Source organism: Plectropomus leopardus, chromosome 17 (genome assembly GCF_008729295.1).
Source record: "Plectropomus leopardus isolate mb chromosome 17, YSFRI_Pleo_2.0, whole genome shotgun sequence".
Taxonomy (NCBI): Eukaryota; Metazoa; Chordata; class Actinopteri; order Perciformes; family Serranidae; genus Plectropomus; species Plectropomus leopardus.
In genome coordinates, this window is record NC_056479.1 from 3017039 (window position 1) to 3043331 (window position 26293).

At 39.2% G+C, this 26293-nt stretch overlaps 1 protein-coding gene across 2 annotated transcripts in view; it reads right to left on the reverse strand.

The window, feature by feature from the left end:
• The window catches only part of fbxl16 (F-box and leucine-rich repeat protein 16), a 32836-nt gene continuing 6543 nt past the window's right edge, over window positions 1-26293 (reverse strand). The window contains exons 1-7 of one of the 2 annotated variants that reach the window (XM_042505652.1): window positions 16525-16602; window positions 12816-13530; window positions 8643-8885; window positions 7379-7644; window positions 2857-2941; window positions 2468-2531; window positions 1-306 (exon numbers count right to left, since the gene is read on the reverse strand). In XM_042505652.1, coding sequence (XP_042361586.1) covers window positions 158-306; window positions 2468-2531; window positions 2857-2941; window positions 7379-7644; window positions 8643-8885; window positions 12816-13523 — 1515 coding nt within the window. In that variant the 5' untranslated portion in view covers window positions 13524-13530; window positions 16525-16602 and the 3' untranslated portion in view covers window positions 1-157. Of the gene's footprint in view, window positions 307-2467; window positions 2532-2856; window positions 2942-7378; window positions 7645-8642; window positions 8886-12815; window positions 13531-16524; window positions 16603-26293 lie in introns of those variants that run through there. The other variant, XM_042505651.1, reaches the window with a different exon arrangement.

The window sequence follows — 26293 nt, forward strand, 5'->3', positions numbered from 1 at the left end:
GGGGTGGGGGGGTAATGAGGAACGGTGTGGTACGGTGGGAGCAGTTCAGTCTCCCGGTTAGCATTTGAGAAAAGAGTGAGGACGAGTAAGGAGGAGGAAGGTAGAAGGATGGCGGTCGGTCGGTCGGTCGGTTGGTCAGTGGGGTGGGTCAGTGGTCTTACTCGATGACCATGCAGTGGGGCAGGTGCTGGGAGTAATATTTGAAGAGCTCAGCCGTGGCTCCAGGGCAATTGGTCAGCTCCAGCTCCTCTAGCTCCTGCAGCTGGATGAGGCCTGACAGACCAGTGGTGGTCAGCAGGGGACAGCCTGACAGGAAGACACAGAGGGAGGGACAACAGTCAGCTGAGGGCTGGGGGACAGGATCCAGCCATACGTAACACTGACTCTCTTTCTGTTATCTTAAAACACTCCTTTTTAAACTTGCATATTCATTTTGATCCCTATTCAGCTTAACGTGGTCACATTAAAGCTTTATACAGAATGATTTTACACACTGATCTGTTGTTATACTTTAAAAAAAAACTCTGCTTTGTAAAGTGCCTACAAATAACACATTATTATTATTATTATAGTTATCATCATCATCATTATTAAAAGGTTACAAAAGTTATCTGCAGTGCCACCAACAATCTCCCTTATTACCACTTTGCACCAGTTACTTTTGGATTATTTTCTTCTTTATTCCATTAACCCTTTAACAACTGGACTATCATCAGTTTTCTTGTGCTGCATTTAGATGCCTTTCACGGGCATTTTAACCTCTGACACCTGAAAAAAATGGTTTGATTTTCTTCAAAACACAAATCATACCATATATGTTATATCATAACAGATATATACAGTATATATATATGATATAGAAATGATCAAAATTAGAATGTTCAGAAAACTATATTTACAAATCTCTTCATATGTATTTAAACGTGTGTTACAGAAAGAAAGAAAAGGAAAAAAAGCAAATAATTTTAGTTAGAAAAAAATAATATTTCTGGCACTTTCTTGAGGTTATTATCTTGTTTTGCTGTTGTTTGTTCGTATGTTCATTTTTTACTTTACATTTTTCTTTTTTTCCTACTTTCCAGTAATTTTCTTGTAATGTCTTATTCATTTCTTGGTAATTTTGGGGCCATTTCTTATTAAGTTGCTTGCCACCCTTCGATATTTTTGAAAATTGCAGTCAAATTGTTGCATTGTTTATTTCTCACACTGCATTTTTAGTGCACTGATTAGAAGAAATGTGGATTAGTCACATGACTTGGACTTGATGCAGACTCAACTCACAAATCTAATGACTATAGACTCAATTTACGATTAAAAAAAGACTTGCAACAAAACACCAGTGACTCGTGACTTCACTTGGACTTGGGCTTTTTTTTTACTTTAGAATACTTGAAACCTTCCAAACAAGCCCAATTTTAATGAGTTTTTGAATTGTAATTTTAAAAGTTTGCCACAAATTAATATGTTCCCCTTTATTTCCTGAACATGAATTTTTATGCACACTGTCAGTGTGGATACAGTGACAGTTTCAGCACATATAACAAAAAAGTTATTTTATATTACAGTTATCAAGTACAGCTTAAATCTTTGGTCTAGAAAATAAAAATGTCAGCGAAAATAGCTATCAAAACATGATATAATCAAATGCGGATCAAGAAAATGTTAATAATATAATATAATATCATATCATAATCAAAAATATTCACTGAACTATCATAAAACACAACCAAAAGCTGAAAATCCTCAGAAGCTGGAATTAGAAAATGTTTCATAGTTTCATATTATATTTTTGTGGATTTGCTAATAAATGTATAATAAATGATAAACTCTTAACGACTCTTAGCTGTAAAGTGAATCAACTTTCTATAAGCAAATATAGAAGATTTGCATTTCCTAGATCAGATTTTCATTTTAATTACAGCTACAAAATGCTAAATGACCTATCTGCCATTATGTCCTCAGTGTAACAGCAGATGGAAGGTCAGGGGTCTATTTACGCAATTCCATCACAATCTGATCATTAGATCAAGTGATATCTCTTGTGCATAGTTGGTATAAACTGGAAGTGGTCATCTGGGCCCTGTAATTCTGAGTCAGTGGAACAGGCACTAGATGGCACCAAAAGCCTCCAAAATAAAAAGAACAGAGCTGAGTTACATTATATCTGCTCATTACAGACACAATATAATACAGATACAGTGTAATTTGAAGCACATTCATAGGCCAGCCGCAATGGTACAAGATTTGTATCATGAACAAATGAGAAAGAAAGTCATATTAAAATGTACATGATCATACATGTTCTTGCTTCTTTACACAGTATCTAATGCATATGAGAACAACAAAGGCTTAAAATATTAATGTTTTTCTGGTTTAAAACATTTCAGTGTTAATGGCTTATAGAAAGGTTGGGGCTCATGTCAACAGCAGGAAGAGCTTTGTGTGGAGATGGAGCGAAAAGTCATACCTGCAAGAGAAAGTAGGCGAAGACTCCTCATTCCAAACAAATGCTGCAGCCCAAAATCCTGCACCTGAATAATAATAATAATGATAATAATAATAATAATAATAATAATGTACTTTGTAAATTCCACGGCAATCTGATGTTGGATATTTGTGTTTTTCAGATATTGTCTGTTTACGTTGACAAACAGTTTTTCACAACTGTAACCACAGTTGATAAATGATGAATAGTGGAACATCTGTTTGTCTAGAATGCAAAAAAAAATTACAAATGTTGAACTCCTTTCTTGCTGCCTCACATATTTGTGTGTGTGTCTGTGTGTGTGTCTGTGTGTCTGTGTGTGTGTGTGTGTGTGTGTGTGTGTGTGTGTGTGTGTGTGTGTTTTGTGTTACCTGACAGCACCAGCGCAGATAAAGACTCCTTAATGATGACATGGTGGACAAGTAGCCCAACCCGGTGTCTGTGATCCGCACACACCTGAAAGGTAACACAACACACAAGAATAAATTCACTTCAGTTTGCCTTTTTCATTTCATGCCAAAATCAGTACACTCACTGGCCAATTGTACTATGTACTGTAGACCTGTTAAACCTATTAGTGCAAAACGTAAAGGGTCAAATGTTGCTCAGGCCAAACATGAAAGAAATAGAAAAAAAAGTGATCTAACAGCATGTTTGCTTCTGTTTTTAACTGCTTTCAAGTGCATCATACATATCCGATCTGTGCCAAATGAGAGGAAAAAATTGGAATTGGGCCTTTTAACTGTGTAGCATATATCCAGCGAAAATGATTAAAGTGATCAATGTTATCATAGAATAGCTGTTGGTGCGAGATGGGGCACAAGAGTCTGTGAAGATTACTGAGAATAGTGAGCGGTGAAGAGAAGAAAGGACAGAATGGAGAGGTGATAATAACCTAAATAAGCCCGGACACACATAACCAAGTACATAAAAGATCAAACTAATACTGCCTTCATGAGCTCCTCGGAAATTTCATATTCACCCTGTTAACGAGTTACAAGCACATAAACCGCCCTCAAAGGTCATTATTACCCGAGTTGCTGAGTTGTAACATATGTCTGACGTTTCAGGGCAGCAGAAATTGCAGAAAGCACAGCAAGCAAAATTCTAAAGCATGCCAGGCCAGTACTAACACTGACACCATCGTAATTTTAGAACATGATTTGCCGACTTGACGTCATAAATGCATAAACATGGCAGGCAAAAGACAATTTTTGGTCAATGGTAGGAAACTATTAATTCACTATGAAATATCAATTTTTGATCACATGTAAAGTGTAATATGGTATTAATGATAACTGCTGTCCAGGCAGAGTGACCTAGATTGAATAAAGAAATATAATATATAAAATACATTAAAATATATATATATATGAAAATACAAATAAACTGGAAACAGCTATCAGCCTCACTCTACGACCTTAAAACTCATGAACACAACAAAGTCGGAAGAACGATTACTCAAATTGGAAACTACAACCTCACACATTTTAAGATAGTGCACTCAGTGTACAGAAGAGAAATATGTGCAATGAATTGGGACATGTCATTTGTCAAACAGGAAACTGAGGCTCCAGTGACAGAGAAAATCTTTGCCTCCTGATCTGCTGAATCCAAATTTCTGATGCAAAATGTAAATGACATGGTCAGAATTTGGCATAAACAACATGAACCCACAGATGCATCCTGTTCAGGATGGTACTGAAGGTGTAACAGTGTGGGAAATATCTGCTCGGAGCACACTGTGCCCCTTAACACCAACTGAGCTTGGTTGCAATGCCACAGCACGGGGGCTCGTACCATGAGGACAGATTAGTGAGTCAGACAGCTATCTTTGGACCAAACTCAGGTTTTCTGGTATCATGAAGCTGGTTCTTCTTAAACCAAGGTAGATCACCATGGTAACCTGTGCTGCTAGTCAGCCGGATCCACAGGATCATATCAAAAGCTGTCAACAGCCGGAGCACTGACCAGTCAGGTCTGAAAATGAATCATCATTCCAACAGGATCCCGACATGGATATAAGCACTGGTTTTTAAATAAAGTGACAAATAATAAAGGGCAAAACATGTTCCAGGCTTTTCACTAACACGCTGGTTTTAACCCTTTGAAACCTGGATCAACATCAGTTTTCTTGTGCTGCATTCAGACACCTTTCATGAGTATTTCAAACTTTGAACCCTAAGCAAATTTATTTAAAGACCTGGGAACAAAGGCAAAGAGCAACTTGGTAAAAAAAAAAAATGGCAAGAAATTAGTAGATAGATTACTATCTATCTATCTATCTATCTATCTATCTATCTATCTATCTATCTATCTATCTATCTATGTATGTATCTATCCCTATCTATCTAGTTATCTATCTATTCATCTATCAAATCATCCCCCCAGCTTATTTTTTGATAATTCCCTTGTCATCTTTTAATAATTTTTTTTGCAGTTTTGCTGGACATTTCTTGCCTAATTGTGTTTTGTTTTTGTTTTTGAAAGAAATCAACCCAATTAATTAACCAGGTTTCAGAGGTTTAAATGCGTGTTAAAGGTGTCAGAATGGGTGTCAAAGGGTTAAAACAGAGCTTCTAACACTCCACTCCAATGTGGCCCACGCCACAGTTGTCGTCTCCATTTTCAGCCAGTCCCTGTCTTTTCCCCCTTTTGCCAGTGCCCGCCTGCTCCAGCTGCGTCTTGTTCTCATGATGAGTTCATAAGGTGAGTACTTTTTGCTTATTTTAATTATGTATTTTTTTTATTCAATTATATTCATAACATTAAAACAAATCACACAAGATGCTCCATAATACCAACAAATCACAAACCATCAACATGCCACAAACAGATGCCATGAAATGATTAAAAAAAAGAAAGAAAGAAAGAAAGAAAAAAATGCGGAGACAAAGACACTACTACTACTAAAACTATTACTAAAGGAAATGACTTGTTAAACTGCTTATAACTCTTTTAAATATATAATTATGATATATAGTTCTCTGGACATGTTTTTTTTTTACCAGAATGCAGGACAATTCAGTGTTTGATGTTCAAAATGCCACCCCAGCCACAGTTTGCTCAGGTTTCAAAGGGTACAACAAATCAACTGCTTTTGAAAAGGAATTAAACAAAAAAAAAAAAAGTCAACATTTGGATATAAATTCCTTGTTCAGTTTGTCCCTGCATTGCAGCCTGCAGCCCTGTTGCTAGAGACGGCAACATTTGTGAGTAGAATTGATGAGCGAGTCGACTGTTTTTAACTGAGCTCAGCAGAAGTACCATCTTCATCATTACAGAGCTCCGCTTCCTCAGAACACACATCACACTGTGATTTATTTTCAACCACTTCCCATCTGCAGCGCCACAATGTGCTCTGATGACCAGTCTGTATGGACTCTCTCAGTATTGTCCTCAGTGTGCACTGTACATTTCAAAGATTAATTATAATCATTACAGTGTATCGAGGTTCATGCAAACTTTAATTTACTGTATTTCTTCTGCTTCCGCATGTTTTCATTCACACATACCTTTATATATACTCAAACCAGCCTGTTCTCACTCGTCAAAAAGCACCACAGTCGAGAACACAGTTGAACAGATCCAGTGGCATTGTTATTGTACATGCTGGCAGATGGCCGGAAGGCATCAAGCATGTCCACATACAATGCACATGGGCGGCGTCACATGAGAACAGACCAGGAGTCCAGAGTTGGCTTTCTGTGTGGATGTGTGTGTGTGGGCTTTTTTTTCTACACCTCACCATGTGCCTCTTTTTCCTAAATCTAACTGTCCATGACGTTGTTACCTAATCCAAACTATCTTGACAGTCCATGCAGTTGTGTGAACATAGGTACAGGTACATGCTGCTTTCTGCATGCTGTGACATCATAGCAAAAGGCTTCATCATCCCACCATGTGCATTTGTTGACATTACTGTAACAGTGTAAACAGCTGATGCAGAAAACGTCATAAGTAGATGAGATAAGGTCCTGACAGAGTGGCACCATGTGATGAGTTCGAAGTGAGAACATGTCGCTCAAACACATAAACAAATATACTCTGATGTCTACATTCCTGTTGATTATTGAGGTCATAGTTTTAACATGAAGGGGCATAATATTGGAAACACCTACATACACCACCTGTTCTTATTCTAAGGTTGTCAAACACTGCTGCTTTGTCACAAGCCTCTGTGTGTAATATTGATACCAAAGGAACGACTGAGCATCTTAATGAGATGCTTCAGTGTACCCCATCCACAGCATTCTTTGAAGGCTACGTTCAGACTGCAGGCAAATCCTGAAGACAGACTGTCTGCACTGTCATTTGCAAGAGATCAGATCGGATTTGTTGCATCCACACATCAGCGCTCTGTACTGACCTATCTGCATGGGTTGCTGTGGTAACGACGTAGGCGTCAGTACGTGCGCTGGTAATGCAGATTACCAACACAAAGGTATGAGCAGTGGAAAAATGGAGATACAACAAAGCCTAAGAGCAACTGATGTAGTATAAAGAGTGAGTCAGTCATCATCGGATGGAGGGAGGAGAGGCGGACGGGTCAAACAAAACAGGACTTTTAACCAAGGAGACTGCAGTTTGTGTCCCGGGTGAAGCCATGACTCATTGTTGTTTAATATAACATTACGCTATTAACATACGTCATTCACTTCCATCACTCACAAGACGTATTTACATCACATGAAGTTATGCTATAAACACTGAAGCCTCTCTCCCAATGGCCTAGGGGGTTGGGCAAAAACGTATCACCTTATCACTTAAGGTGTCCGACCTTTGGCCTTGAATAGAAATCAGATTTGGACCCTTGGATATAAAGTTTGAGAACCCCTGCTTTAAAGGTTACTACTTAATTAACCAGAAACATGGATGGAAAGCATCACTGACCTGTCCAGCACCAGCTCTTCCAGTTTATGCAGGTCACAGGCGATGTACTCCAGGGCCATGTCAGTGATCCGAGGGCACCAGGACAGGTCCAGGCTGCGGAGCTTACGCAGATTCTCAGCTACCAGTTCCACACCGTCGTCAGTGATCTTGGAGCAGCCGGAGAGGCTGAGGGCAGTCAGGTTGGGGAGGCTGTGCACCATGTTGACCACACCGTGATTGGTGATCTCCCAGCAGGAGTGGAGCCGCAGAGTGTGGGTGGTGTAGCCCTGCGGGTGGAAGGTAGTTTTGGTGTGATTATGAAAGTGAATAAAAGGAAACTGATAACAACCTGAGGCGGCTTTATTATTATTGAGGATGAGCTGATCATAGGCCTTTAAGTTTAAATCCATGCAGGGCAAAGATCTACTTCTGCATGACTCTTTTTGACCTCTAACTGTTGAAAATGCTGCACTTGTGGCATCCTCTGTTTTCATTTATCAACCAACCTCCTCCATACCTTGGTTAATAAAAATCTCAAAATAAATCAGATTAAAACCTTTCATTGATGCAGGCTCAATACAGGATTTCCCACAGATTCAGTTATATGTGGTAGCCTGCCACCATTAAAACATCTCCTGCCACGCACTGATTTTAACTGGACTGTTCATTTGGTAAGCTATTGAAATACAAAATAAATAAATAAAGAAGTGATAATATTTTTTTTGTGTGTGTGTGTTTTTTTCATCTAAAAATATAGAGGCATCATGACAAAAGCCTGGCATTTATAGGCTTAGAATTCTGAAAATTAATTAATGTTTGATATTTATGATTAGGACTGATTGGTTTCAAAAATTAACCCAATGAAGTGAAATTAAGTTGTTTCTTCTCCTCACCCCTTTTTGAATATTTAACCAAAGTCATTATGTATTTGACCATTTCTTTGGCTTTATGTTTTTAATTGTCTGTAATTAATACTCCTTTTTTATCTGTCTGCTTTTTTTTACATGTTCAAAATGAATGAATCGACAAAAAAATCAAAATAAGTCAATGAAAGTAGAAAATAATATGAACATAATATTTTTTAAAGCTTGATTTTAAAAGGCGCATTTTGTGCGCTGAGAGATGCAAGTGTGTGTTGTACAAAAGTGAGCCCTTAGGATTACTAATAGCAAAAAATTACTTCCATACTGTGTGTCAACTCAAATACACCTGAGATCAATAATGATAATAAAGGTGTGGTTGTGAGCTGTAGAGAACTGTGCCGGTTCCTCATGAGCCGTCCTACCTGTTTGGCTGTGAAGTAGGCCATGGCTGTGTCTGTGACGTGGTAGGCCTGCAGGCTCAACTCTGATAGGTTGGGCAGGAGCTGTGAAATAGCAGCGATGGCGTCGTCCGCCACATTGATGCAGTCGCTGACGCTGAGTGAAGTTAGCCGGGCGTTGAGACTGGACCACAGGCCGGCCTCTGTGAAGTCGTTGCAGCCCGACAGTTCGAGGTGCATCAGGCCCTGCATTTGCTCCAACATGACCTGCAACAGAGAGGAACAGTTTAACTCACTGATACAGCTGCTGATGTAGAAACACAGGAACCCCACTCAGAGTTCATGTCTGCAGTTGTACAATGTTATCATCAATATGTGCAGCTGTATTCAGTTTTCCACCCCCAACTAATTATCTCTATAGAATATTATCTAAAATGAGTCAGCATATGTGTCTTAGCAGCTTGATGCTATATTAGTTACAATGCAAGCACCAGTGGAAAAGTGGGTGTATACGCAGCATAATCTTATTCACGAGTTGTCAAATATGCCAATGCCAAAGGCACCACAAAGCATCATGAGATGCTCCAGGCTTTCAACTAAATCCAATCTATATCCATTTGGGGCAGTTCTTGATACTGGGAGGAACTGACGAAAAGTGAGAAAGTCTAGTAGGGCAGTAGAGAGGGAGGAAAGGTAGATGGGGCAAACAAAACCGGACTTTCACTCAGGAGATTGCAGTCTGTGTCTTCTCTGAAACTAAAAGTCACTCAATACCTTTACATGCACAGTTTAGTTGAGCTGCGGTCCCTATCACTAACCACTGAAGGAGCACGTACAGAATGCCGAATCCAGTTGAAGTTTGACTGAGGTGTTTACATGACCTAATAACTCATCTTCCAATCACATTGTCTGGGTGTGTTAGTCCGATTTCAAGAAATTCGATTTAGTCCGATTTCAGTCAGACTAAAATGTTTACATGTATTTTAAGTCCAGTTAAAGTCAGACAAATACAATAATTAAACTTTTCTGACATCATGTAATTATACTGACTTTTTTTGACGTAACACATTGTAATTTACGCACAGTGGTTGTGCACTGACGTCAACAACAAACATTACATAACAAATGTTCTTATTTTAACCTAAAACTTGATCTTTCCTATAAGCCTAACCAAGCCCTCAGTAGTGTGCTGTACTCTAAAGCCAAGTTGACATAGTGACCCAACCATAGAACTACAACTTCCATAGAACTACAACTTCATTCAGCCTAAGAAGACTTTTTTTTTCTAGACTTACATCAAAAAAAGAAGACTGTAAATCAGTGGAGCTTTTTTTGAATTTTTTTGGGAAATAAAGCTTTTATGTAAATGCAAAGTATTTGCTTTGAAATGCAGATTGTGCCTAAATATTCTTAGTTATGGAGAAATTAACCCTCTGTCTAATTAAATGGTTCACCGGAGATGATAATTCACAGACACATCAGTTACAAACACTGTAGATTAAAAAATAAATAAATGTTTTATATAAATATATGACATATATGTTGTTGTTTTTTTTACTCTTCATTAATGATTAAAGTTCACTCTTACACAGAGAGCTAATGTGTTCAATACTGTATTAAATAAACAATTATTAATATGCATAACAATACACAATATATTTAATCTAACCATAATATTGTGAAATAATGAAATACATAAAAGATATGTTTAAAAGAAAAACATATCAAATGACTTAGCTCACTATTATGAAATGTTACATAACCTATCTGTTTTCATATATTTTTGTCATTTTTTTCATTTAGTCTTTTATCACATTGGCTCTTGCCTGTTTTTATCAACTAACACATAAACTTTCCAAAAGACTTTTTTGAAATAACACTACTGGAATGACATATAAACAACATAGAAACTTTTTTTAGTGTGTGAAAAGAAACAGGATTAAATACCATTTCATAATACAATTTGAATTATTTTGCAGTATCATTTATATTAAACACTGGGGGTCCATCCTCTCAGAGCATGGACATCTATTCAACAATACTGTGCTATTAGACTAAAACCTACTTTTTGTTTTTTTTTGCAATTGGTTTTGACTTCCCTTTCTCTTTTTTTGAGAAATGGAATTCTCCCTTTAGAGGTGCAACAAAATGGTAATGCACAAATCAGCACACCGTAACAGGAAAGTCCATATATAGTTCATGCAGCCAACAATTCCAGCTTTCTCCATGGCAACCATCCACTCATCCCAGAATAGCAGCCTAGCCTAGCAGGTATGAAGAGCCATCTGAGAAACACTCTGCAAGCATTATGCCTCTTTTGTTCCAGCCCGTGAAATAAAACAAGATGAAGGTAGACATTATGAGAATAAAAGTAGAGCAAAAATCATAGTGTCATCAAATGTTTCAAACACTGCTGATTAAAATGCTCTGTTACCAGAACACAAATAACAGGTACCTATGTTGGATAATTACCCAACATATCCACATACATGCAGATTAAAAGGTAACTGGTTTAACTGGGAAATATATGTTTTCATCTTTCATCTCATAAGAGATGACACTGAACTGAAGTACCTTAAACATTAAAGTCTCACTGTATCTTGGTAACACTGTTGTTATTCCTCTCACTTATTGCAATCAGTCTATTAGCATCATTATGGCACATCCTGGCAATGTTAAAAGTAGCCTGCCACATCGCTGTATCCATGTCAAATTGCATTAATAATAAGCAATATGACGATATGATTAGTAAAGTATCATGTTTATTATACTTACTAGTGGGGCAACTAGTGTCCAACAGGTTGTGTGCAATTTAGGCCGTTGCTGTTGGCAATATGACAACATTTTGGATCTAAAGTCCACAAAAGAGCTGTTTTTACTGGCTGCAGGTGTGTGAGCTAAACTTTCGTTGGATGTTGTGTTACTATTTATATCTGATGCTCACTTTGAAAGCACCGCAGTGGATGAGGACTGGCCGATTCATTACATTAGTCTGATCTCAAGTGCACGGCTGATGGCTTTGTGGTTTGTTTTGAGTATGTTAACATTAAGTGACAGAGATGCACATTAATTAAATAAGTCTGGACAAAGAGCTCTGATGATGCATGGTGCTTCGTGACAGCTAGATACTCATGTTCTCTCGGGGACACGGTATCGTGTTAAACTGAGGAACGACTGCTGAGTCAAGTGGGACACCTGGTAAAATTTGGGCCAGTCTGTTGTTTGACTTAATATAAAACCTGTATGAAAATGTTCACACCAGCCCAACCCTACCAAGCACACTGATCCAGTGCTAAAAAATGGAGTTGGAAACACTGCAGTCCGTTGAGTGGTCAATAGAGAACCTATTCTGTTGCTTCTGAGTGAGTTGTGGCTGCTTTTCAAGACTAAAGTAACCACTAAAAATAAAAGGATGTTTTGCTGCCTCTTCATCTCTACAAGTTAACAGTTTGCAGTGATAGACTGACAAAAAATGATTTAACTCACTGTGCCGCTCAAAGGCTACTGCTGGCATCTACTGGCAACTTTTTAGGTGAAATGTTTTCTCACATGTCAGTCATTGACTGAGTTAACAATGTGAATCTATCAACAAACCTTAAGTTTCAATGTGATAACTCTGACCATTTCATTTGATTTAATTGTCTCTCTGAGATGACATTATTACCATGTTATGTGATCTGCAAATGTTCTGTTTCCTCACTTGAGGAAAAACCATGGCATATCTGTGCACCCTGGCAGCATTACATCTCTGTTCTTGCTGGACAAAGACTTAATGCACAAACCCACTATTTTGAAATATCCCATTGAGAAACTCTGAGTCCAGGCTGTTCTTTTTTTGTTCTGAAAATGTCAGCATGTAACCCTGATATGCAGATATTACTCTACATCATCAGAGGAAGTAAAGCAACAACTGGACAAAGCAGTGATTAACAACAATTCGGCTTACATTTAAGAGTACTGTCTGCGGTGGAAATGCTAAAGTGATATTGCACTTAGGTATAAGTTTGTACGTAAGGATCTAAAGGTACTTTACCTAAAGTTTTTGGTGGAAACGCGGCCTTTGCCGCCTTAATTGAGACTGCAAGGGACTGTAGGAATGCTGTAATCTCTCAGGCACCCTCTACTGCCCACCATGCTCAACTCAGGGAAAATTCTCATCCAATAACTTCAGTCTTTTTCAAACAAATCTGGACTCACCTCCAAACCAGCATCTGTGATGGTGGACCTCTTGAGACTGACCGAGCGAACACCTTTCTTGGACAGCGGGTAGTTGTCGATGAACTCACAAATGTCCAGGTCTGAGACGCCCACTAAGCAGAAAGACTGGAATCCCCGCAGGGCGAAGGCCTGCAGACTGACAAACTCCTTCTCCCCGTTGGGCAGCAGGGTATATAGCTCCTTGGCATGCAAGATGGGTGTCACGCCCTCCCAGAACTTGGGCTGGTACAGCACTTTACGCCATGTCTTGCATACCTGCGCCAACACACATTTCTCAGCTGTGGTGAAGTACCAGAGCAATCGGTTGAGCAGCTTCTCATCCAGGACAAGCTGGCGCTCCAGCAGCATAGGTTTGGGTAGAGTGAGAGGGGGAAGCTGACGAAGGGACGGCTTCAAGCCCATCAGAGGCTTTCCAGGCTCCATGTCAGAGCCCAGGAGAGAGGCTGCTGAGTTGGGCATGCCAGGGCCGTCCAGGTGGTGGTGGTGATGGTAGGGGAGGGAGGACGGCGGAGGGGGCAGGATCGAGGGTACCGAGGAGGACTGGCACAGACGGTTCTTGGCAGCAGGTGTCCCCTTGGTGATACTTGCACTGCCCAGACCGTTGGGCTGGCTGGGGGGCAACTTTACCATACCGTTGCGAGTCACGCAGGGAGACTTCAGCTCGCTGGGGGTGGACATGTTCAACATTGGGAACCTGGAGAAAAGAGAAAAAAGTGAAGTGTACTGTTAAAAAACACAAGAATATTTTTTTGACTAAGGCAAGATTAACTGCAAAAAGCATTTCCTGCAGAAAATGTGTGTGATGCTAACAGCTGACATTGCAAAGCGTTGCTGAAAGTACAGGAATGTTAAAGTGCAGATGTATTGCACTGCATTGCTTGAAAACCTGGAAACTAAATTATATAACCGTAAGGAGGCTGAACTGAAAAGGTGGAAGTTGAAATTAATTAACTGAAAAAGCTGGAAGAGGAAATGCTGTGTGCTTTAAAATGCACAAAAAGTATCTGCTTTGACTGATATTTAAAAATCCTTTGCTCTATCATTATACTTTTTGCTCTGAAAGATTTTCGTGATGTTAAAGAAAGACAAATTTAAATTTCTTGGATAAAAGTATTTGAGCACAGTGTGCTAAAAGATATACTTCATCTTAGTTTCAGGATCCCTCCCATAGCTGGCCCCAGGGGCCATTGAAAAGCCTGGAATAATAATTTTGTTTTTGTTTTCACTTTCACAAGTGTCATAACAAAATTTAAAAAATAAATAAAAACTGGTGAAACTCTTTAAAGCCCCACTCACCCCTTAAATGCACAAAATGGTTTAGTCCACACCTGTACTAGAATTCCTCTCTAAATATACTGTAGCTAGAAGCAACTGAGTAACTGCCTATGCGGCAGGAGAACCAAAATTCACTGTCATGTCTTCCACAAGAGAGGGAAATCAGGATTCTAGGAAAGAAAGAATGAAAGAAAGAGAGAAAGAAAAACTGAATTTGTTAAAAAAAAAAAAAAAAAGTACGAGGAGAGGGAGGGCCACAGCGACTGCTTATGCATAGGGCCCAGACTTTGTTGCTGCTGCCACCTGTTTACCAATCAGTGAGGCCTCAGTGCCATCATATATCACATGATGACACTAATACCAGCTCCATGGCAACCAAAAAAACTTTATCCACTGTTTTATACTCAACCTCCAGGGCTGAAAAATGAAGCCCCATAGACCCACATATTAAAATGCCCAACTTTACAACAGGAATAAACATGTTTACAGCCTGGTACAAAAAACTGTTTTGGTCTCTTTAGCTAATTTTCCTCGTCAATGTATTTTCAGCTCATGAAAGTTGATTGTCTGTTACCTAAAAGTCTCTTTCAGCGTTTGTTTGCACTAAAGGGCCCTGTAAGGAGTCAGATGTTCAGTTTTTCCAGCAAGTGCATTGTGTTGTAATGATTTTAAGCCTGTTTTTCACTATCAAAAATTAGCATTATCACTGTTAACTATTGCTGTTAATGAATCATGCTAAACAAGCTAGCAGATAGCATTGGGGGTTAGCTCAACACTCCTGTCCATAGATTGTCATTTTTGGCTCCAGAGAAACGAGATGGCAACAACCAAAATACGAAACTTGGGCTTTAAAACAAAAGTCTGCAATACAGTGTTTGACGTTAACAAAGCTATTTTGATTAGACAGACTTTGAGTAGACTTCAAGATGTGGTTATAAGCTTTTGAAAAAAAGCCTTTTAGTGGACCTGTAATTAAGATTGTTTTGTCAAACTAATATTTTCAAGATTACGCATGAATTTCCACTCTCATGTGTGTCAATTCCCTGCTCAAAACAAAAGCTTTGCCATCTTAAAATGGTTAAGGTGGTTGACCATCCTAAGGTATATTTTTGCGTCATTTTGGATTGTTTAGCTGGTCATTCCTGCTTCCTGCTTGTACTAGTTGGTTTATCCATTGAAGTTCCTGTAAAATTGAAACCCAATCAATGAGTATGGAGAAAGATCAGTCATTAGGGGGAAGTATGACAAGCAAAGGACATAAATCAGTTAAGTCTCCTGTTATGCTTATGCAAAAAACATAAATGTGCACAGCTCGATTGGCTGGTCACACCAGCATGTCTAGCTGGTGACAGCTAAACCGTCAAAGACCAGTAAGAACTGGGTCAGGACCATCTAAAACCATCTTCAACCAGCTAAAACCAATTAAAACCAGTTACCTTTACAAGTTGGCTTTTAACTGTTGTTTTTTTTTTACAGCAGGGTTAATTTTTCAAAAAAAATGTACTATCTCAAGATATGCGTGCATATAATGATATATATTTGCATGGGCAATAGGTTTTATCCATGGAGCCCCCAATAAATATAATCTATTTTGTCCGACCAATCTTTTTTTTTTCTTTTAAGTATTCTATTCATAATGATATATAGAAAAGAAAAGACTAGCAAATGATTATATTTGAGCAGTTTTTACAAAGAAATATTTGGCTTATGACTCAGAATCAGTTTGCAGTCAGCCGAGTCACAATGTTGTGACTATTATCAGCACGCTGTTTGAATAGGCGGTTTCGCTTTTGTGGTTCGCATTCAGCCAAGCTGGACGTTGTATCCAAGTGAAAAGACATGATAGTGTAAATGAATGCTGCGGCCCGTGGCCTCATCGAGCCTGTTCTCTGTGATCTCACTGTATCAGCAGCAGGAGGACAGCTCACAGGCTCAAACCGCTCACTTATGTAACATGCTGACTCCAGGGCTTCACACAAAACACCATCTCTCTGTCCCGCTCCGCTGATGCAACCAGCTGCGCTATTTACCACCTGCTACACCCATTTACCCATACATCTATATACATTCACATGCTGTCTGTGAGTTGGCAAGAGCATTTTTTCAGAATGACCACATCCAGCAGCATTCTACGTTTTATTACTCTGAAGCATTTGGTGTCGGTCCCTTAGCAGATGGAGACTGGCTCTGCCTCTGCTGTAGCATCACAGAGGTTCATCCATTACATAATACGGCAATGTTGTCAGCTAGGCCGGCTACAGCGAGCACTGTTTCACAAAAGCAGACATGTTTCAAAGCAGTGTCAGGCAAAGCCATCAGGACACAGATACAGAAGATAAGATGTCACAGGCACACTAAGATAAAATTCATTGTAAGGTAATGAATACATAGTTAAAGCAAAATCTATATTTACCATTCCTCCGTCCGTTATGTCATGTGGCTGTGGAGTCTCTATCAGGCAGGGAGGCAGAGATGCTGAAGCATCTGTGAGCTCTGCTGACTGACACCCACCACAAGCTACATCCGGCTTTTCACAATAAAACCCTCATCATCCCCACAAATCTAACAGTCTACACTGTAAAACAAACACTGCTACTGATAACTATGGCAGATTTACTCCAATGAGCACACTATATTTATAATACAGCCTCCACATATTCAAATATGCTTAAAAATCTAGTAAATTGTTCATACCATCACCCATGCACCTATAATTATGTGTTTTAATTAGGGCTGTCAAGATGTTATTTATTTTTTCATTGTGACTATTGGCAGAATTTTTATAGTTAATCATAAGTAATTGCATTTTTAATCACGTTTTCAATTCCATTGTTTAGTACTGAAAAACAGTTTTGAAATCAACAATAACAAGGTGAAGCAATTATTACCAAACTGTCTAGATTAGGAATCACATGATAGCAAAAAACTGCATAAAGTGGGCATATCTGTAAAGGGGAGACTCATGGGTACCCACAGAAGCCATTTTTATTCAGATATCTTGAGGTCAGAGGTCAAGGCACCCCTGTGAAATGGCCATGCTGTTTTTACATTGCCAAAATGTAACCTAATTTTGGAGCATTATTCCATCCCCATAAGAAGGGGCTAGCAGCTGGTATTACATCAGGTCTTCTAGTTTCTTATGACTCTGGAATCATCACTATAGCTTTAAAACTCAGCCCAGTACAGTCTCTTAAAGATGGGAATTTTGGCTGACAATTAACACGAGTTTAATTACGGACCTAAATCACATCACAATTACCATGTTAACACTGACAGCCCTAGTTTTTATGTTAATGTCTTTATTACATTATATTTGTCAGATAGCTCACGTGATATCTGAGTAAATTGTCAATCCTTTTTGTCGAACTGTATGTATAATTTGTGCTGAAGAGTAGCTTTCAATTATAGCATATTGTATTTTTGTTAAGTATGCTGCATGACTACCCATCAAACTGAAGGCTTGTCTTATCCCCTTTTTTATTTTCTTTAGTTTTGTTTAATTCTGTTTTCTCATTGTTCTGCTCTGCCTGTACTTTTATTTTATGTCTTTGTGTCACTTTATACAATCTCTTTTGTCTATTTATATGTCCCTCCTCTTGCCTTCACTTGTACTGTAAAAAAAACTGAATGGCTGTGTTTTTTTTATGATGAATAGTAACAGTAATATAATTCAGTTACTACCCCAGACTCTTTTCTTTGTGGCTTATTGACCACGCATATTACTATAATAAATCAGCACTGATCTTCATCTGAATACATAGTGAAGAAAAATTGGACTTTAATGTTAAAACAGGGCCCCAATAAAACATTATGTTTAAATTTAGTGCATGAGAATAGCCCTGTTACAACACTCATTCAATATATATTTTGAGAGTGAGCAGTCCCATCTGCTCTGTAAAGGTGACTCTCCCCTGCTGAACCTCGTCAGCTAACAGCTCTGTCACTGAGCTAAACAAACTGTTCACTATGTTTCTCACACACAGCCTGGGGTTAAAGATGACCACAACAACACGTCCCCTCCAACACAGGCTTACTACAAATAGTGATGTTGGGTTTGACTGCAAAAATACCTCCGACGTGAGGCAACATGTGCTGTGAAACAGAGCTGCATGAATCACTTGGTTCTGTTTTTCCTCCGTCCATCTGAATCCAGTGATTCATGGAACTGCTGGTAAGGCTGAATTCATCACCTTCACCACCAACAGCATAAGAGTCCTCAAGCCACTCTGTCCCTCAAGGACCTTCTGACTTGGGCCATCTGTGGCTCAGGAGGTAAGGGCAAGTTGTTGTTTTGACTCTTGGCTCCTCCTGTCCCCATGTTCAAGTGTCTGAGCAAGATACCGAACCCCAGGTTGCTCCAGATGCACGCTATTGGCAGTTCTGTCACCATCAGTGTGTGAGTGAAGGAGAGAGAAAAGTGTAAAGTACTTTGTCTGTCACTGCACTGGTTCTCAAAGTATAGTGTACACTGAGGAATCTCCAAAAATATTTTTAAAAATGAAATAAATGAATTTAAATGTATACAATGCTACCGAAATACCCTAACATATCAAATAAAGATACTTTAAGAGTAATTAAACCCACACTTTTGGCATGACTGCATCCTCCTTGGAATGAAAAAAAGTCTCAAAAATGGTGGCACGGCTGGGATGGGTGCTAGGACACACCCACTCACCAAATTGTGCCACCTCTCAATCCACAATACCTCCCTGCTCCCTGCATACACACAAAGTTATCAATTAGTGAGAGGACGGTGTGATGGGGTGACGACAGGGGGCTGGGTTGGTGATGAAAGCAGGCCTCTGCTACCAGGATAAGGCAATAGCAAAATTCTTTTGTTGACATCCGTGTTGGTTACGGCATCCCAGAACATCAACAGCAGACACAGGAGGATACCTAGAGTGTTCTTTGTAGACACATCCAAAGCCCACATCCATGATAAGTTACAAGTGAAACTGTGATAGCAAGATAGTAAGCAGAGATAAAATGACTGATTTAAAAACACCAGTTGGAAACCATTGGGAAGAGAAGTGTTCAGGGGCAAAAAAGCTGCCGGAAAGACAATAATTCACAAAAAAAAAAAGGTTGTTGTTTGTTGCTCTTGAACAGTGGTCTGCAGCTTGGCCGTTGACACACCATCCACCATCTCCCCCACCTCGTGACCACAAATTCAGCTCATGTACTTTGTCACTTTAGTAACCTTGATATAAACGTACATTTTCAGTATTTTCTTTTGTGCTTGTATAATGACGGGGTCAAGATCTGAGCCTGCTGTTATGTGTAGAACAGCACTGTTAGGGTAGAAAGTTGTTAATGTGGTTCATTTCTTAGAAAAAATAATAGTGATCCCATAAAAAACAAGTCAAACACATTGTAGCTAGCACTAGATAAGTGACTGAACAAATAGAAAAATCAGCACTTGATGCAGTGCTGGAGCTCAGTCGCTGTGGTGTGTAATCCCTCTTTGTATCATGGCATTAATAATGAGATGGTGAGATAACAGTGTTATTGTGCAGCTGTGCCTGTCTGACCTTCAATGTGTCAATGAATACAGTGTTAAGTCAGCCTTCAATAACAGGCCACAGAGGTACATGTTTGCAAGATGCAAATGTTAAAATGTGATTATGCGTGGTAATGAATGGAAATGAGGAATGGAGCTGAAATGATGTAACCATACACAAAGCCCCCCCCCCCCAATGTGAATGCACAATGCAGTCATTATTATTCAAGCAGGAAAAGACAGCAAACAGAAATAGTGAAAGGCTGCTGCTCAATCAACTCAATCAAGAATTTAGGCATATATTTTTACAGCTTACCGATCACTATAGGGAAGGCATGCTGTCTAAACTGTTTGTAAACAAACTTACAGTGCATCATAGACTGGAGGGCTGCACCATGAATCAGTATTATTATCTTTTTTATTATTATAATCACATGCAACGTATCACAATGTGCAATTGATGTAAATGTATTATTTTTTTAATGTTGAGTTTTGCACCTTGTTTATACTGTTATATATTATTCTTTTTGCTTTATTTATCTTGTTCATATTTTATATCCCTTTGCTGCTGTAATAATGCACATTTTCCCATTGTGGGCGAATAAAGAACAATCTTATCATATCTGAGTGGTTTAGCGAAGTATGTTGAGTGTAAAGCCAGGGTTTACCCTATTACAACCTGTCTAGATCACCATGGTAATTTATTCTGGAAAATTAACCTGGTAGCAAGCAGGTTATGTTCTGAGTTTCGGCTTAAAATCTGCTGAAAAGTGCTTTTCACAGCTTCTTTGAGTAGTGTCACTCTATAATCAGATCAATTAAACAAAACACAAAAATTCTATCTAATTGTTGATCCATTGCATAAACAGTAGAGTTTTCTACTAAGCTTACTATACACAGGGACCTACAGTTTATCAGTGATGCAAAAAATCTGATCAAGAACATAGTTTTATTTTATTTACATGGCTGTTGTTGCTCTCATTTAACTACTGAAATCTGACAAGTTGATGCTATATACATAAAACCGAACATTATATACATTTCAACAGTGCTCCTATTAAATAGTCCAGCTCCCAAATACAGATGTATCATGTCAGAGAGACTTTATTTTGGAAAACCCCTTCAATGTGACTCATAGATGCAACAATGTCCCCTTTAAAGCATGTAGGAGGACATAACCTCAAAGGCAGTGCCTGCAATTTTCCATAAAATGGAAAGACGAATAAGGGATGTTTGACACTCTGCTTCGACAAAGTGCAAGGACAGCTGGCTGTGACAGGACAAGTCCTGAGGGAGAGGACTGGAGTAAACATGGTGAAAAGCTGTTCTAATACAGCAGTAAAGTTGTCTTTGGATAAACCAAAAGGCGTGTGAAATGTGAAAAGTTTTGACAGGGGGCAGCCGACATTCAATTCTGACCCCGGGGCCCTTTATACTGTAAACTCGGACTTATCAGTCTCATTGTTAAGAAGCAGAAAAACACATTGATTTTAGTCTGAATTCTTTCCAAATCTGCAATAAGTTAGTCTGGACAGTTAAACCCACATATGTGGTTAAAACTGGACATTAAGCTGTCAGAGAAAAACTGTGCTTCCCTCGGGCTTGAATCAGGCTGGACTGTCCCTGATTTCTTCATTTATTTATTTATAAATTAAAATGACATGAACTATCTCGTGCTTAACCCTTTGAAACCTGGATAGCCATCAGTTCTCCTGTGCTGGGTTCAGACACCTTTCACAAACTTTTTGACGCTTTGAAACCAAAGCAAATTGGTTTGATTTCTTTCTAAAACATCAGGATAAAGGCAATGACCAATTTGGCAAGACATGTCCCTAAAGATGCAGAGAATAACTACCTAAAATTTAGTTTTAGGGGAGGGGGAGGGGAAGATTATTAGACAACTATCCAAATTTGTTTTTTCAGCACTCTTTTGGGTCTTGTTTATTGTATATTTTCAAGTAATTTCATGTGTCCTTTTTTTTAAACTAGTTTTTTTGCTAATTATTGGGCTACATCTTGTTAAGTTGATGTTGCCATCTCCCTGTCTTTTTTGAAAGATATCAAATCAATTTACTTAGGTTACAAAGGGTTAAATGGTACTTTGGCAGGAGTTTTACTTGACTGAATCAAGAGGGAGAGAGAGAGAGAGAAATAAAGAGAGAGAGAAAGTGATGAAGCAGCTGAGCATGGTGAGAAGAGAGAGAGAAAGCACATGCAAGGGAGGGACGGAAAATGGCAGTATTTGCTTCTGCCTCCCCAGCAGCGGGAGAGATGTGCGTAACATGCAGCAGAGAGTGGTGATCATCATCTGCATGCTACATCACCATGAGTCGCCGTGCATACTACAGGCACTGAGGGGCGCCGCATGCTTTGCTGAACCTGTCATGCACAAGATGACAAACTAACAGAAGGAAGAGAAGAAGTGGTGCCAGGAAACACGCCAGCCCTTTGCATGTTATACATGTTTTGCTTTTTTTTCTATGGATTTTTGGAGGGCTTTTTTGCCTTTATTTGATAGGACAGTTAGGCATCAAAGGGGGAGAGAGAGGGGATGACATGAAGCAAAGGCCCGAGGCCAGAATCGAACCTGCAGCCACTGCAAGGAAGTATCCTTTGTATATGGGGTGCCTGCTCCACCAACTGAGCCACTGGGCATCCCATGTAACACATGTTTTCATATTAAAAAAACAAAAAACTGATGCTCAGGTAGAGCTTGGACAGAAACTGTGGGTTCATGTGGGTAGGGCCTGATTGTTTGGACCTGATCAGAGTTCTACAGTCCAGATATGAGTGGAGTCCTGCAAGGTTCAACACTCCAACCAGTGGTGGCTACTCGCTCTGCTGCCATTCAGCTAAACGGCTCTTGATTCGAGGAATAATAGTGCCATGTGACACACATGCAAGTTTCTTAAACATCCTGTTAAAAAGCAAACAGCAGTACCTATTTGTAGAAAAATCCAGCTGTGCTTTCCTGCTTTCTTTCTGTAGCAAATCGTTCCACTATCATGACTTCAGTATGAGTCACTGTACTATAAATGATCTCTGCAGCGCACTCTTTCTGTTCCATCACATAAAGAAAGTCAATATTTGTATGCATTTACCTGGAACAGACGTCTTTTTACTGCTGTAAGATTACCCCAAGAGTACACTGAGTAATGATGTTGAGACATCTCTGAGTTCATCATGCCCTACATACAGTAACTACCTCAAAGATCTGTTTTACAGTAGGACAGTTTATTCTGATACAAAATGTGGATGATTTATTTTTGGCCTCTGCTTCTAGTTGTCAGACTGACACAGTGGTCCTTCAAAGGGTTTGACTGTGACGGGTCATCAGGCCTCATTACAGAAGGCTCCGCCAAAACATTCTCATCCCAAGTCGTCACATATTGCTGCTTTGCAGTGGACTTCTGTGTCTATATATTACACTTTAGGTATCCTTCTGCTGACATTACAGGATGCAACTTCAAGGATGTCAACACAAGCACATGGTGGGATTATGCTGTACGTGGTTATGTTTAGGCAGCAAAAGTGCATGGCAACCGATGACGAGACGCCAGCAGATACATATGCTGACACGCATGTTCAGGTTTAGAGGATGGAGGCACATAGTAATGTGTAGAAAAAAAACATCACATTGTTTGTTGGATCCATCCACCACACCTCTCACCCGCCGTATCAGGACCTTCATGCTCAATAAATAACATTGTTACCGTCAGCGTTTTAACCTGATACAGTTCAAAGGTGTACCATGCAGACACAACGGGTTCTGCCCGGCAACGTTCTCAACTGAGTGTGTCTCAATATCATACTGCTGCAGCAGGTGCTGTGCAGAAGTCTCTTCATCCACCTGCATATAGCACACGTTCTCATTGCAAACTCTGTAAATACATCCACTCTGTCAGTGCTTTTGGCATATGAGAGTGACACCAAAAGCCTCCTTTGGTGTCTAACTGGGATGCAGCTGGCTGGCGTCAGTTAAGAACATGCTCGGCAGAGCCGGTGGCATTGTTTTTATATGCAGGCGGACATTAACGTACATGGACGGCATCACTTGAGAGCACAGACAGACAAAACCAGTTGCGTGTGCATGAAACGCTGAAGGATAGCATCAGGTTACAACGCCGCTGGCAACATAGGTGATATAAGGTGCATGAGTGCACTTATAGGGCAGGTGGGTGGGGAGGTGGATGGGTCCCACAAACAATTGACTTTCATTGGAAAGTCTGGAGTTCACTTCTCCTGTGGATTTGAGTTTTTTTCTTCACCTTATCATGTGTCTCCTTTGTCTGAACCATTTGTTACTTTGTTGCCTAATTCTTACCATTGTGACTGTTTTATAAAATTAAGGACCATGCTGTGTCACTCCACCATGTGCCTTTGTTGACATCACCTTAATGGCATCCCGGAGCGTAAAACAGTTGATGCAGAACACCTAAAATGTCATAAGTAGACACAGAAGGTCACTGACAGAGCGGCACCATTTGGAATGAAAACATGTTGGCTTATGATGACACCACTAACAGTTCTGTTTAGCCACATTCCTGACGCTGTCCATTGGCGTATACTGCAGGTGTGAAAAGTAGCTTTCGGCGTCGAGTTTTTACACCAAAAGCACTGCAAAAATGGCTGTATTTGATGACTTTGGAATGAGAACAGCTGGCTCAGCTGTTATAAAATGTCATCTTGTATTGGGCACACACATTATCAGGTTCTTGAAGAGTATAGAGTAAAGGCCATATTAGAAATACCCAAACCCACAAATATTTCACACATGAAGACATTTTTAGCAATAACTGATTATTTATTTCCATCAGTAGATTATGGAATAGGAGAGATATCAAAGCCCTCAACATGTAGTCACCCTTTACCAGGTGATAAGCACAGGAGTCATGTAATGTGCACTGAAACAGCTTTACTGTTAGCTTTAAAGCAAAGACCAGAATGCATGCTAATACGTACACCTAAACTCTGGTTTGTAGTTTTAATATACCTGCATGCATTTCCCAGCAACCACTTGTCACTGAGGAGAATATGGTCAAAACTCAAAACTAGTAGTTTGTTCATCAACTAGTTCAACTATTGCACCGCCAAATTAAAATTTGGCATTATTTCAAGTGAGAAAATAGTATTCTAAAAAATCAAATTGGTGGTCAGTTCATCATAATAGAGCTTACTTGAATATTTGTTCTAGTGAAAGCTTCTGATTCCACTGTAGAATGTTAAATAGATGATATAATTCTGATATCACAACTTAATTCTTGACCTTGGACAAAACAGCCTTAACTCAAGGTTGTTTATGGCATCATCAGGAGATGTAGTGTGCAATGTTTCATGTAATTGTTATTCTGACTTTCCATTTTTCTCATCAGTTCAAGAGCTTCTCTTCCATGTTGGCTCAAAAGTTGTCTTAAAACTTGTCAGGCTTAAAGGGCGCCTCCATGGCATGAAGCTGCGAACCATACCCAGCTTGAGGCAGACTGAACATTGATGCCATTGCTCATCTCTCTGCATTTCCATGTCCCTACTCTATACTGTCAGCATCTCTAATAAAAGCATACAAATGCTTACAAAACGGTTTGGCTCAAACTATAATTCCTTTTAGAAGATCAACTTTAGTCTCATGAGGCGGTTGTCAATTACAGATTTGCACAAAACTTTAGCGATATTTTCGAAATGATGATTAAGCACAATTGCGAGATAACTGCTGTTTTACTGAGTGATGTTATGCAACTTCTCTCACAATGTTATGCAATTGAACCTTTCTTGATAACCAAGAAGCATGGTGATGGATGTTTTCAAAACATTAGCAGCTTTATTTCTATTGCAGCCACCACACTAGCCGTCATTATTTCCAATCCAAAGAAAGACAAGTCCCTTATACGTGGGAGTGGCCACGTATGAGGGATTTCTAGGAGGTGATAGTCCATGATTTCACAGAGGAATTCTGGATTCAAAAGTTCTAGATGATCTGCTCAACTTTTGAAAAGTTATGTGATGCAGTACTACCTCTTGTAGCTCCTGCTGCATCATGAGGGAGCCAGTTCCTACTGATAAGCACATAACCAAAGCTATTTATAAACTGTGACTCTTTGTTGAGCATCATGTGACCTGTAAAGCGAAAAAATATAATAATTTAAAAATATTGCTTTTTCAACTCAGCTGAAATATCATTCAAGCGTAAAAACATTTTTCGATAAATGGGAGTTTTTTTTAACTGACGTGTCTCCACAAGGTCCATGTTTTTATTGGACAGTTAATGTTCTAGAATCGGCTGTCTTCTTGGACTATTGACTCCTATATGCAGTAATCATTAATAAAACCCATAAAATAATGAAAACACACACAACTACTGTAGTGACATTAAGTTTGTTTTTTAATGTATATTTAACAGTGAGGACACCAGGTGGACAGACGTGCTGATGTGTCATAACCGAAATCCAACTGACCTGGTTTCAGATAGAACTCTGTTGTCTCTTATGAATTACTAGGTCCTCCTTTTCTTAAAGTATTGAACAATCAAGTTCCATTTTACAAAAAAAATGAGGTTGAACTTTGCTCACTCTGTTTTCAGAAAGGTCTACAACAACATGTTATAATAACTGCTACAAATGCATAATGGGAGAGGAGTGACTCACTGTGCATTCCAGTACCCACACTATCATACTATATAGTATGGAAA